We start from the raw sequence: 13,210 nt of genomic DNA, 5'->3' as shown, positions 1-13,210 counted from the left end.
TAAGATCATTTTGCGCTCTGAGATCTGAGGCACAGCTTAACACTTTATTCATATTCTTACCCCTGCAATTCTTCTTTCGTCATGTCGACTTATTCGCTTGTAAAAACTTGGGAGAAAATGTTTCACGACTGTGTGACAGTGAGGAGCACGACATCAGCTGTTCGCAGCATGCACGGGCACGGGAACAAGGGACCTGTTTTGACGGCGCACAGAATACCGGATGTTCGAGATCCCGGCTAGAAACTAAATTGCACTACGCAGTTCCGACTGGCTGAGGTTTATCCGGCAGGTTGACAGAGCAGACAAAACAGCCCTATTGCAAACAAATGAAGGAAATTTATAGAAATCAAGAGTAATCTGTTGAAAAGGTGCAAAACAATCAAGGAAGCACGTTCAAGCCCTTTGTTTTTCTCCTGTTTTTTTTAATCAATGTTCAGACTGAGACGATAGAAGAGTATTCTCTAAAAACAGGTTGAGATAACAGATGTAAGTCCTAGATCCAAAACGACATCATGTCTAAGCCCAAAGTCTCTTATAATATTATACAATAGAAATTAAAGAAAATGTATGTTCCCCAATATAAAACTTAATATTGGCAGCTGATTTAAAATACCAAGTTCAAAGAATTTTCCAGTAAGCAGTTACAATGCACATACTTTTCTTTGTTATCATGAATTAAAGTGGGACTCTGCAGATTAAACAGAACATATTAATGTTTTTTTTTTTTGTTTTTTTTTAAAGAGTTACTATTATTAATAACAGAAATTATTTTTGGTGGCAAAAAACTGACTATTTGCAGTCTGTGGTCTTAAGTGACTTCCACTGATGGCACTTTATTTCCAGAATAAAGTGCTCATCACTCTTATTTCACTGATGGGTTACAAAACAATTACATTTAAGAAAGTAACATCTGAACTAATGAACTCAGCCCACCAATGGCAACATACACACAAGGAAAACAACAAAAGTGACCACATGTGTGGGCTGTTTTACACATCCACATGAACACTAAAAGTGACACTCCATGAAATTACTTTCACGCCTTTGGTTGAGTGCACTAAGTGCATCCAGGTATCCAGTGACCTTTGGAGGAATGACGTGCACAGCGAGTGATGGTGGTTTGAATACAGTGGGGGTGTCATCAAAGCTTTTCTCAGGCTCTTACCCACAGGAGCTCCTGATAGAGGAAGCAGCCTTCCTGCTGCTCACTTTTCAACCAAAACAACATAACCTTTAGTGGAGCATGTAACCGCCCTGTGGCATTTGTGTTTCTTTCCTGCTTAGCTCGCATTAGTCCTTTAAAATCATCTCTGCGCTTACCGGACATGTCACTCATAATTTTAATATACATCTCTCGACAGGAACAGTTAAATGAGCCCCTGCGCACACTGAACAATAGGCTGAAGTCCCAGTCTGAAACTTTGCACCAGAATCCATAGAGATAATGAATGACCAATTGAAACAATTTCCTCCCTACTTCAACAGCTTTGGCCTTTAACCCAGAAAGCCAAACAAGAAACACTTCTCTGCACGGGTTTGTTTTGCCTGCTACATCACATGTCAGAAAGTTTGCATTTTTGCAAGAGAGGATATTGATGTTTTGCAACAAAAAACACAACACTGACAGTGCAGTAGGGCAGCAGTGTAGACTTGAGTTGTTCAACGGTATATTTTGACCAAACAGAGAGAATAATGGCTTTAATAATGGATGAAAGGGCACCTTCTTGCAGCCAAGAATGGATTCCCTCGGGGGGCTGACCACTTAAAATTTATGCACTTAAATGGGCACTTTAGTCAGTCTCAAGGAAAACGGCATCTGCGTATCCAATTTATTATACCGATGCTCTGTGTTTCTGAAAAGGAAATTATCAAAACATATAATCAGCCAAGTCCATTAACAGATGATACAGATATTTCTGTGTTCAATACCTGATATCAATTCACTCGAGTAGTGCATAACCCTGATATGTGTAATCTAAGTGCAATCTTGCACACGATAGTTGTGATGATCACCATCCAGCAAAAAGGAATGCAGATCAAGAACAGTTATGTGAGTTATGTGAGTACAGTAAAGGGTATTTTCCTGCACTTTGTGATGAAAGCAAACTGTTATGCTAATTTTGGATCGTTTGGGTCCATTTCCAAATCCAAAAAGCGCCTCATGTTTAATTCTGCTTTACTGTGAGAGGAAAATACCCACTAACTTTGTGGGTGGATGGAAGCACTTCTCACCTTTTCTATATGTAAAGACATGGAAATGTATCTCAGTTGAAGCTTTGAATGAATGAATGACTGCACTGCATGGCACAGCAGCTTGATGCAAGGACTTCTCACCTCTTTTACATGTAGACATGGAAATCCACTGAATAAATGCCAGGGCTCCATTGTACTGCAGCCATTTGATGGCTTTATTCTACTTGAAAGCTATTGTTGTCCTTCCTAGCCCGAGCATCTGTCTGTCTTTGTTCTTTGCACATTAAATGTTTAAAGTGATGAAAGAAGATAAAAGATTCAGAACAGAAAGACTGGTGTGTCTGTTCAAAGAAATATATTTTATGTTATCACTGTATAATATCAGATTTAATCCTTCTTATTTTGCTTCAGTTCTGAATGATTGTTTCCATTCTGTGAGTCAAAGAATGACCAAGTTGAGTCATTGAACTTCTGAATGACAGAGAATGATAAAAGTCAATAAGTCAAAGGGGACCTTAATCTTTCTTAAGACCCATATGGTCACTAATTAAAACTGAAGACTTTAGCTTTTGTGTCACAGCTGCTTAAGATGTAAAAGTGCACAGATGTTCTTGCAATTACAGGGCCTGTCTGTTCATTCCTCCTGCTTTTCAGCCAGTTCAGGTGGTGACATTTGTGTGACACTCCCCCAATCCCCTTGATAATACACATGCACACACGGGAGTAGAAGCCAGTGAAAAGGCGCACCACAAAATATGTTTGAGTTTCTTTTATTTTCAATACAAACACATAAAAAACAGTACAAAAAACCATTTTGAAGGACTTTTACAAAAGTTATTTTACAAAACTCCAGTGTGGATGACAGCAATAAATTATAGCTTTCAGATAATCGCACAGCTTAGGTGCAAACATAGATATGCTACAAACCATGTACATGTTTCAAAAAGCAGCTACCAGTCCTAAAAACCCCCAGAAAGGACATTGTGTGTCCGAGCTTTGATACAGCATCAAAGACTATAGGATAAAAACTAGGACAATGGGTATTGATTGTAAAACTGAATGAATGGAAATGAGGCACTGCCTGAGGACACGATCTGCTTTGAGGAACAGAAAATAAAATACAGAAAATAAGAACCACAAAAGCCACACGACTGAAGTACAATGGCACACACACACACAAAAAAAATTTTCACGTATAAAAACTCTTTCATTTACAATTGTACAGATTGTAGTTCTTTGAAATTACAGCTTAGCTTTTTCACTCCTGAGAGTATCAAGTCACAGACTCCGAGGCTGACAGTTAACTTGACAAAACACTCGAGGACTCCGACTCGGTTGACACAGATGAAATTGGCCCTCGCTTTTTTGTCATGAGAGTCACTTTCTGACTTGATCTGCTGCTCACTGTCAGTGCACTCTTAGCTGATTTCTTAAACTTAACTCCCAAGAAAGCATAGAGGATGGGGTTTAGGCAGCAGTGAAAATAGGCTAGCGCCTCAGTGACAGAAATCCACTTGCCCAGCGCTTGCTGCAGTTCACATGAGGGGGAGAGCACATTCAGCATCACGAGGTTGTCCAAAAAGATGCCAACACAGTAGGGGAGCCAGCAACAAAAAAAGCAAAAGATAAGAATGATTGTGGTCTTCAATGCCTTTTTCTTCAGTGTCTGGCCCTTTGCGCCTTGTGCCAGCTTTGTTATGATAATGCAGTAGCAGATGAGGATAACCAAGCCTGGCAGAATGAAGCCCACCAGGATGTGCTGGAAGCGGAAAACAACTATCCATATGACGTCACTTTCCACTGGATACATGCGCTGGCAGATAGTCCTGGAGTCTGCCGTTTCCTTGCTTTCTTCTTTCAAGTTGATATTTGAAGAGCTCACGCTCTGCACTCTTGCAAAGACCATGTCAGGTATGGTCAGAATGGCTGCCGGCAGCCACACACCCACGTAGATCACTCTATTTGCAAGAAGCTTCCTCGTGGCTTGGCTGTTGGTAGCCCGTACAACTGCCAAGTATCTGTCCAGACTGATGAAGGCCAGAATCAGCACACTACTGTACAGGTTGATGGTGTAGATCATGTGCACAGACACACAGAGGAAACCTCCAAAGTACCAGTTTTTGGCTACATCCACAGCCCAAAAGGGCAGAGTGAGGACAAACAGGAGGTCAGCGACAGACAAATGGAGCCGGTACTTGTCTGTCATTGTTTTGACCTTTTTCTGGTAACCCATGACTAGTACAACTAATCCATTACCAACTATCCCAAGAATGGATATTATTCCGTACACTGTAGGTAGGAAGATTTTGTTGAAGTCATTGCTGAATGTCTGGCCACAGATCTCCGGTATATTTAGGTCTGTAAAATCAAATCCAGACCCTTCTGATATGTTGTCAGAAGTGTTGCTGGTAAAACTATAATCATAGTTGAACTGGAAAAGAGAAAAAAAGATTCAAAAGTTAGAAAACAGAAGAGATCTAAGAGGATCATTTAATTACTTAAGAGCGGCAGATTACCTAAAAATGTATTATACATCTCCTATAAATACATTATAATATTTTATGATAACTTTTGTCTTAAGTTGGAAGTAACAATGAGAAAGTCCTCTTCTTCAAATTACTTTCTATCTTCAAATTACTTTGTATGGAAGGAGACACTAAGTTTAAGACCAGTGAATTACTCGAATGCAAACACGTGGAAAATATAAACTTTATTCACGCAAAAAAAGAAAGAAAGAAAAAAGTCACACATACAACAAGAAAAACCATCCCACACACAGGTTGGGGGAACAACAGAAAAACACTCACCTCCCCGCTTTCATCCATGGTGATAACAATCCAACTTTGGGACTAGTGAGTAAAGGTTGGCATGGGACGCACGACGATAGTTGTTTGTTTCAGCGCCTGCCAATAAATACTATTCCGTGCCATTAACTCCTCCCCCGAAAGGGAGGGAGGGGCAGCAGCAGGATGCACGCAAAGTCTCCAAAAAGGTTCGCTATAAATCAAACTTCTGTACTTGTGGTAAGGGCGTTTGTGAAAGTATGTGTTTGAAAAACGTTTGGTTTTACCTGCTACATTAAAAAAAAAGAAGCGAGGAGCTGAAGTACGCGTCTGGAAACGGTGTATAAAACCAATTTGGCAACTGTGAAAAATGTGTAATTAACGAAATCTCGGATTAGGTTCAAGAATAAACATTTTTCTTGATGTTTTGTCTCCTTTTCATTAAATCTCGATAGATTTGTGTTTTTTAAATGTAAAAAGTTAAGAGCGCTGCAGTGAAATGTGCTCACTCAATGACGTTTTGGAGAACATATAAATACCATCACACGCGATTACAGACACTAAAAGAGGAAAAAGAGTCCCTACAAAAGTCCCAACAGTTGAGTTATATGGAAATTAGGGCAATTTTAGGATTACACGGGTTTTTTCACGTTACACGTAATCTGGCTCACATTTAGCGCTTCACTCCTCAGGCTGCGTAAAGTGAGGTCTGACATTTAAGCTGGTCATTAAGCCCCCACACCCTCGCTGTCTTATATTTCTCCTAACAAATCACTTAATAACCGTTTCCGATGACAGATTTCATCAGCAGAGGACTGAGTTTCTCCTCACCTTTATAACCTGTCACTTTTCAAGCGCTGTTATGTCTGTGCTCTTAAGTGCTAAATGACCCCCAGCGGATCTAAAAAAGAACCACACACCCTATAACTTTTTTTTTTTCCAAACGGCTTTCAAGCCTCAGTGTGCAAAGCATTCATTCTCCCACGGCTCCACCAAACCACTCTGATTTCAGTTGGGTAATGACAACGCGACCGGGCCACACAAAACTCCCCGCCCTCCTCTGAGACGGAACTGACGGTAGTTTGAAACTGAATATGCTCCATGTGGCACGCAAATACCACTTCTTGTCTTTGATATATGAGAGCAGTGATAGATTTTGTGAGTCCCATCTTCATCACTGATCTCCTCCTTATGATAAGGGCTGATCTTGGCTTTCTAGACGCATTCGTTTTGAATTATGGGAGACACGTGTTTCCCCCCCTTGTCTATATCAACTCTGAGCACATTTATAAAGCGGTATATCAAAAGTAGGCATCATTAAAGTTTAAAAGCTGAAAGCACTCTGTTAGAGACACATACCGTTTAAAAACATTAACAGCCTTGAAAAAGTCTCCACAGTTCACAATTTAATTAAATAAAATCGGCAGTGAGATCTAACAAAGGTTTAAGAGAACATCCTGGTGCTCAAAATCAGGAAGGTTTTTTGGAAAATACCATAGTCATGCCTTACTCGTGAAATTCCTGCTAATATAAGAAGATGGACCGAAACTGCCATTTATTTGTTTTGTGGCTGTGGCATTATGTTTCTACTACAATAAAATGCCCAATGTAAAAAACGAATATAGGTGACCTAAGGAGAGTCAGTCCTGCTTGTCACTCAAACTGATGTAACGAATTGATATTAGCCGTTCAGTCAAGGCGTGTGCATCTTTCTGTCCTTGATGTATTTGTAAAATCCCCGGCAGTGCGGCTGAGACAGAGATGTGCATTTTACATTTTCACTTTCTGTAGTTGTGGCGTGTGCAGCTTGCTGTACGTGTAAAAGTAAAAATGAAACAACGGTGGTAAATAGCACAGATCAATATTCTCAGAGATATTAATCACGCATCACTGGATATGAATTAAAGCGATTGAAACGGTTACGCGTTGAAACTCTGCTGTTTAATCCTGTTTGTTGTTCTCAGATCCCCATGCAGCTGGACTCCTGAGGGGAGGAAACAAGGGGAACCTGCAGCTCAGAGAAAGGCCACTGTATTGGTATGATGCTGTTATCAATGCCGTTCAGACGGAGACAGTTGTTCTGTTATCAGTCCACGAGCAGAACTGCTGGATTTCATCTCAGTGCTGAATAACACAGAGCATTTAATTTTCTACATTCCATAAATCATTTTGGCCACAGAGGGGAATTCTAATGACTCACTTTTTGAAGATATTTTCAGAACTATTTTTCTTTCTCAAGCTTTTGTAGGTTGAAAACCAAACATTTTGCTTATATTTCCAAGGCCTGTTTTCAATTCCAAGGTTTTGTGTTGTGGATTTAAAGGTTTTTGAAATTACACAGCTGAGAAACATACAGCTGCAGCAGTCTAAACTATGCTTTTTGAGGGACACTTAAAAAAAAGACTTAGCAGGCTATTGGATAAAGCATCAAGCTATTATAATCTATTACGGGCTATTTTCAGTCAGGTCAGTGGAGGGAGCAAGTTGGCAAATCCGATTATTAATGAAACCAGCTGAAAGTGGAGCAAAAATTAAGAAATACTTGTGTTGTAGTAGCTCATACAGCGTCTGATGTAAGTCTTGCCCATGCTGGTTTCAAATGTCACCCCACACTTGAAAGGTCTTTATAAATGGTAATCACTCTTATAGGCTTGGCCTTGTAGTCCAGAAAGTGCCTTATTATGTTCTAATAGGTGATAAGCAGAAAACAACCCAGATCATGTCGGAGACCTAGAGTGGCATTCCTTGTAAACTCTCACCACTGAGTAGTTTTTGGTGCCTAAATATAATCAAATAATGAGTCTTAATCTTCTTTTTTGGTGCTGAAAAATTAAGCCAAAGCAGAAAAACAAAGAACTGCAGTTCCTCTAATGGCATGGCCATGTGAGGTTTTCTCCAACCACCCTATAGACGACTATGTTAAAATACCCAATTAGCAGCATTAAAGCCCAAGTTTACAGCCTAGTACCTTTTCAAAAACAACTATACAGTGGGTGGATTTCGCACTTGACATTGAAGTTAAAGACATAGTTGCTTTGATTGCAAAATGTCCTTACACAAGGAGTGTAGCAGATAGCTTTCTGTTTGCCCTCACTTATGCTAATTTGACACATTGAACTGTCCGACTTTATCATGTTTGTGGTCTTTGCATTTTTGTAGATTTATCTGACTAGTACAAACCAAATGCGATGGAGGCCAAGATGCTAAGAATGAGGCTTCAAAATGTGGAGCCTAAAAACAATGAGCAACACCACAGTCAAAATCCCTGTGTTTTATATCTGTTGTCTCAAACTGAAGTCTCGCATGTAAGTGTCATTAATTATGGCACACCCACCCCTCCTCCACCCTCATGAAGAGTTTAGTTTTAAGCACTATACTGCTTGAAAGTGGCAATACCCAACCCGTTATTGTTGTGCAGCAAGGCAGAACAACCGCCATCAAATTAGGTGATACCTGCCTATTGAGCCTGCTAGGTGGCTCAATAGGCAGGTACTAATGACATCTACAGGAGTTCTTTCAACTGATAACAACCATTCAATGATGAAACGGGTGATGAGTGCTGACTGGCATAAACCATTATGGTGTGGTCATGAGGGAAGCCAGATGACGTAGCTTCTCTCATAACTCTCACGTTTTAAAAATCTTGCTGAAAAAGTGAGGCTTGTGGACATGCATACATTTTTTTTTCTAATGACTACTGTGGGAAGTGTGACTCCTTGAATTCCAAAAATAAGTCACATTGTTTAGAAGGGAATAGAAAATGTTCCCTTGATCTGTGACCTCATTAAAAGGTTTATGTCTCAGTTTCTACTTTCAAATCCTCTTAGCTCAATTAAACAGTGTGGCCCTGTCAAAATAAAAGATAAGTGTGTTAAGCAAAGTTTGCTTTAAACTTTCATTCATCAGTTCCATTCATTTTCTTAACTGCCGAATATTCTGCATCAAGTCTTGAGCCACGGCCCTTTTCTATAGGAATTAGTTGCCTTTTCGCTCATTTTCAGTCGAGTCCTTTTGACTGACCATCTTCAGAGGAATTTTTTTAGTCTAGCCACCCAACAGTGACCTATAAATCATTCACGCAAAAGAAAAAGAACCTAAATCAAGACATGAACCAGTGTTATTTCTACATGTAATCATCAACTTAACAAGAAGAAAAATAAAAAACCCCAAACATTATTGTATCTTCAGGTACTTTGTTGCTAGCAGCCTGTCACAAAACATGTAATCTGTGCGTATTTCTTTTGTATTATCTATGAAAATGCCAAAGATGACTCAGTTTGACGTTAAAAAGTGTTTATGCAGCAGTAGGTGATTCCCAAAAATGTATTAACTTGGCAGTCCTTTACAAATAGAGGAAACTGAAAAAGCACTGTAGAAAATAAATGAAGAAGTCAAAGGCCAAAAAAATATCTCCAGCAGATAAACAGTATGTGGAAGTTGTGTTCTTAAGAAATATAAAGAAAATCCAGCAAGGACCTGACACAGAACCTGAGAGATGCATGAGGTTACCACCTGGTGGCTGTGAAGAAGCCATTTTTAAGCAAGGGAAACAGGAAGAAAAGGCTCTCACCAAATGTTAATTTTCAAGCATGTTAAAATAGTCCAAACTTTGGCTTATATCGAGTATTTGCACCTATTTCTCATTTACCTAGGAAAATATAAAGAAATAAGTGGTGGCTCAAAACATCTGCACAGGTCTGTGGAGCAGGCACCTATTTTCTATTAGCTTCCCAGTTAATATGACCAACGTCACAGTTAATAACAGATGCGTCTTCTAGCTAAGCTGAGAAGGTAATGCGAGCTGATGCTGGCTTACCTCCTCGTCCTCATCCATCTTTTATATTCGGTGGACGACACAAAACTTTTTGCTTGTCTTCTTTGTTAGTTGGCATTTAGTTGGGTGCTTTTGGGTTTTTAATTAATTTTATTCATATCTCTTTTATGAAATGTAAATAAGAAAATTAAATTCCTAGGCATTAACCATTCAGAGCAATCTATCCTGTTTTAGAGCTCACCCTTCTCATCATTTTTAGAATGTTTGCACACAGTGCTTCTTTTTTTTTTTTTTAGGATTTAAACAAAACAGATCTCACTACTCAAAATAAATAAGACCCTTTCTGGCTCCAGGAGGATATCTCCAGCCTCCCATGTCAGCATGAGGATTCAGATTGCTATCAGCCCAGAATACAAAAGATCTCTGAGCTACTTAGAATACAAATCACTAGAAGTGTGAACAGCAGCAAAGGGGGCTCTTCAGTAAAGAATGGCTATTGAAATGAGGCAGAAGAATGCCAGTGAGATAAAGAAAAGAATGAGCGGTGCGATTCAGTCAACGCCAGCCCTCCAGTTCCAACTCATCCCAGCCCCCCTCGGCAAGTCGACATGGGATAATTTTTCATAATGATAGCTCTGCTCAAATATCTCCCGCACGTTTTTTAAAATCACCACATAGAAAATAACATCCACCCTTTGTTATTGAAGCTGACTTTGGGTGTTGCCTGTAAATATACCAAAGGTTTTGGTAACTCAAATACCTTTAATCTCTTGTCTGAGGAATTAAATGTGGTGTGTGTGTAGAGTCTCCCTGTACATGCAAAGAACTGTGTGTGCTTACAAATGTTCTAGCAGGGTTTCACTGGCAGTTGAATTTGGTGCTTCAGAAACATCCTTGAGTTATTACAGTGCTTTTGCTGGATCAGATATTTTTACCCTGACCTTATTCACACTGTCAGAGCCATATGAATCATGTATAGTAAGTATTACATCTGTTTTGTGGAAAGCAGGTCATGGGGGGCTCTGTAATGTACAAGGACTGAAGCTTTGTGTTTTTAAATGACTTAATATCATCTGAATTCATTCCCTCATGTTTGCACATATTTCAATGCATTACGTACCCTGGAATGCAAAACGTCTTTATCTGTCTATCAGTCAGTGCTCCGTAAGGGTACGCTTTGTTTTCTTAATCGTGAAGGTTTGTACAAGGGACAAGGTTGCTTGTGGGGGTTGGGTGGTTGGAGGCTCTCGTCCAACGCCAGAGACTCATCCTTCTTTCTCTCTGCGCCTTTGTTTGGGTTTTGTCTTGTGTCGAGACAAGACGCATCAAGCCTCAGTGTGTAAAACATGACAGCGGGGAACTGATACTCTTAAAACTTATCACATGACTTTAATTATAAAAGCGGGTATTTTACAGAAACGACCATAACCCCACTCCTTTTTTTCTCCGTTATTTGAATGGTACGCAGTGGCTGTCATTGTCAGAGGAATATAGTTTGGTTGGCACAAAGACTTATTAATGATTATATTTCCTCAAAAATGTTGTAAAAGTATCCGGCTTGCTTGGTATCTGTGTTTGTATTTGAGGAAAGGGATCGAGTTTGAACAATAGAGCCACTTTAAAGACAAAGCTTGCTCCTTATCTTTGGAAAGCACCCTCTTAAACTTCCTACTTTGCTGTTGGGTTGCATGTGTTGCCGACCCTTTTAAAGAACTCGACCTCAGTCAAGGTCACGATAACTTGGTGAAATCAGTGTTAAATGCAAGGCTGTGCAGGGAGTCTTTACACTGCAAATTCATGTCCATGTTGATTAATTGGAAGGAAGCGTGAGTTTGATACTCTGGAGAGAAATTAACTTCTAATCTGCGGTCTTTTGACTTCTGTCTTTTTCATCGCTTTGTGCCCCCAAATCTTATCTGCACAATGATGTGTTTGAGTGCCTGTGTGCAATTAGAGAAAGAGTTTGCAACATTTAGCCCAGTGGGTTTGAAACGAACCTTTAAGTATCCGTTTCTGAGGGGTTAAAGTGAGTTTAAAATATGTTAATCATTCTGACTGCAGCGATGAAGTCAATTTGGGGTCACAGTAGGACAGCAACACACACGCGTTATGCCTTCAACATGAGGCCCAAGTGATTTATTTTCGTATTTCCTACATGATACTAACAAGCTTACTCCTCAGCCACTGGTCTGACAACGTTGGTGGGCGACAACTGGAAGCAGGCAATTTTTACTCCAGCACATTTTCACGCTGATTACCCCGAATCCTGCTGCTGCCTGTCCTGACATGGAGTCCCTGCAGAATTAGACACAAGGGCATGAACCAATAAAAAGTGAAATGGTTGACACTGCCCTCAAGCAGTTAGGAGAGAAATTTATCCACACATGGCGCAGATCCAAGGCAAGTTACAGCCGCTTGAGAAATGCAGCCAGTTTTTACATAGGAAGGGTGTTTTCTATGAGTCCATGATAAATGCAACCAGGGTTCCTTTTCCTTTTTCAGCAACGTCTCCACTGTGGTTTTGCCTTGCAACAGTGTTAAAATACTATCAAAACAGCCTCCAGTGCCTAGTGGAGTTTATCAGTCATGAGTGGAAGTACGTTATGGAAAAACCCCCCAAAAAACAAGCACACATTTGCTTGTGTGGATGATTAAACCGGGTTCATTTGCATGGCAGTTTAGATGTTCATTTGAAAATCTTTTCTTTTCAAGTTTTCTCAAAGAAACAAGGTTATATAACTTCCACTGCCTCTGCACATCAGAGACCTGCCGTAGAAGGAATGTAAATCATTTTCTGAAAGAGTTCCCTGAGTTACTTTTTTTACAGACACTGAGGGAGATCCCTCTCCTGCATTTGTATACGACAGAAGATCACAGCGAGTGTTCTTTCAGGGTCCCCGCAGGTGAAGGTCCTCCATCTGGCCCGTGTGGATGTGGAGGAGGGGGGGACTCAAATGTGAACAGAGGCTCAGCTCAGCACTGATCACCTCAGATAGCAGAAACAATAGACCAGATGACAGTAGATAAGCTTTCCAGGGTCGAATAACCACAGAAGGGAAAGAGGGAATAAACCTGATGCCATGCTGTCTTTTCAACCGCTGCTCCTAACTTCAAAAGTTTTGCAGGATTTTTTTTAGCAGCAGTTTTTCTCAGAAAAAACTAACCAGCACACAAATGCATTTTTAAACTGTTTATTTCAATTTGCAACTAATTAGGCCACACAACATAACAAATTTTCTCATTTATAGTTTTAAACCAAATTTGTAGCTGTAAAAAACAAACAAATACTTGATGGCATATTTTTCTGGGAATTGCTGGCTTTTAGTCAACATGCTGAAATATTTCAGAAAAAAACTGGAGCACAAAAAGTGCATTTGCAAAATGAAGCGTAAGTGATGTTATTTTATTTTGCCGGTCAGCACCAGACCAAACATAGCAAGGTATAAGCATTACCAAGCGT

At 39.9% G+C, this 13,210-nt stretch overlaps 2 protein-coding genes across 2 annotated transcripts in view; both read right to left on the bottom strand.

Moving 5' to 3' along the window:
* The window catches only part of dars1 (aspartyl-tRNA synthetase 1), a 32,989-nt gene extending 32,771 nt beyond the window's left edge, over window positions 1–218 (bottom strand). The window contains exon 1 of the mRNA XM_005919326.3: window positions 61–218. Within this exon, the coding sequence (XP_005919388.1) occupies window positions 61–83 (23 nt within the window). The 5' untranslated portion in view covers window positions 84–218. The remainder of the gene's footprint in view (window positions 1–60) is intronic.
* A 2,804-nt stretch (window positions 219–3,022) lies between these two features.
* cxcr4b (chemokine (C-X-C motif), receptor 4b) lies at window positions 3,023–5,122 on the bottom strand. The gene is made up of 2 exons (XM_005919332.2): window positions 5,001–5,122; window positions 3,023–4,624 (listed from the first exon to the last, which is right to left on the bottom strand). Exons 1-2 carry the CDS (start codon window positions 5,016–5,018, stop codon window positions 3,494–3,496), a joined length of 1,149 nt encoding a protein of 382 aa, XP_005919394.1. The 5' UTR covers window positions 5,019–5,122; the 3' UTR covers window positions 3,023–3,493.
* Window positions 5,123–13,210: the final 8,088 nt, after the last annotated feature.

Source organism: Haplochromis burtoni, unplaced genomic scaffold, assembly GCF_018398535.1.
Source record: "Haplochromis burtoni strain Fernald_Lab_line unplaced genomic scaffold, NCSU_Asbu1 Contig_20, whole genome shotgun sequence".
Taxonomy (NCBI): domain Eukaryota; kingdom Metazoa; phylum Chordata; class Actinopteri; order Cichliformes; family Cichlidae; genus Haplochromis; species Haplochromis burtoni.
This window is presented reverse-complemented; position numbering and strand designations above follow the sequence as displayed.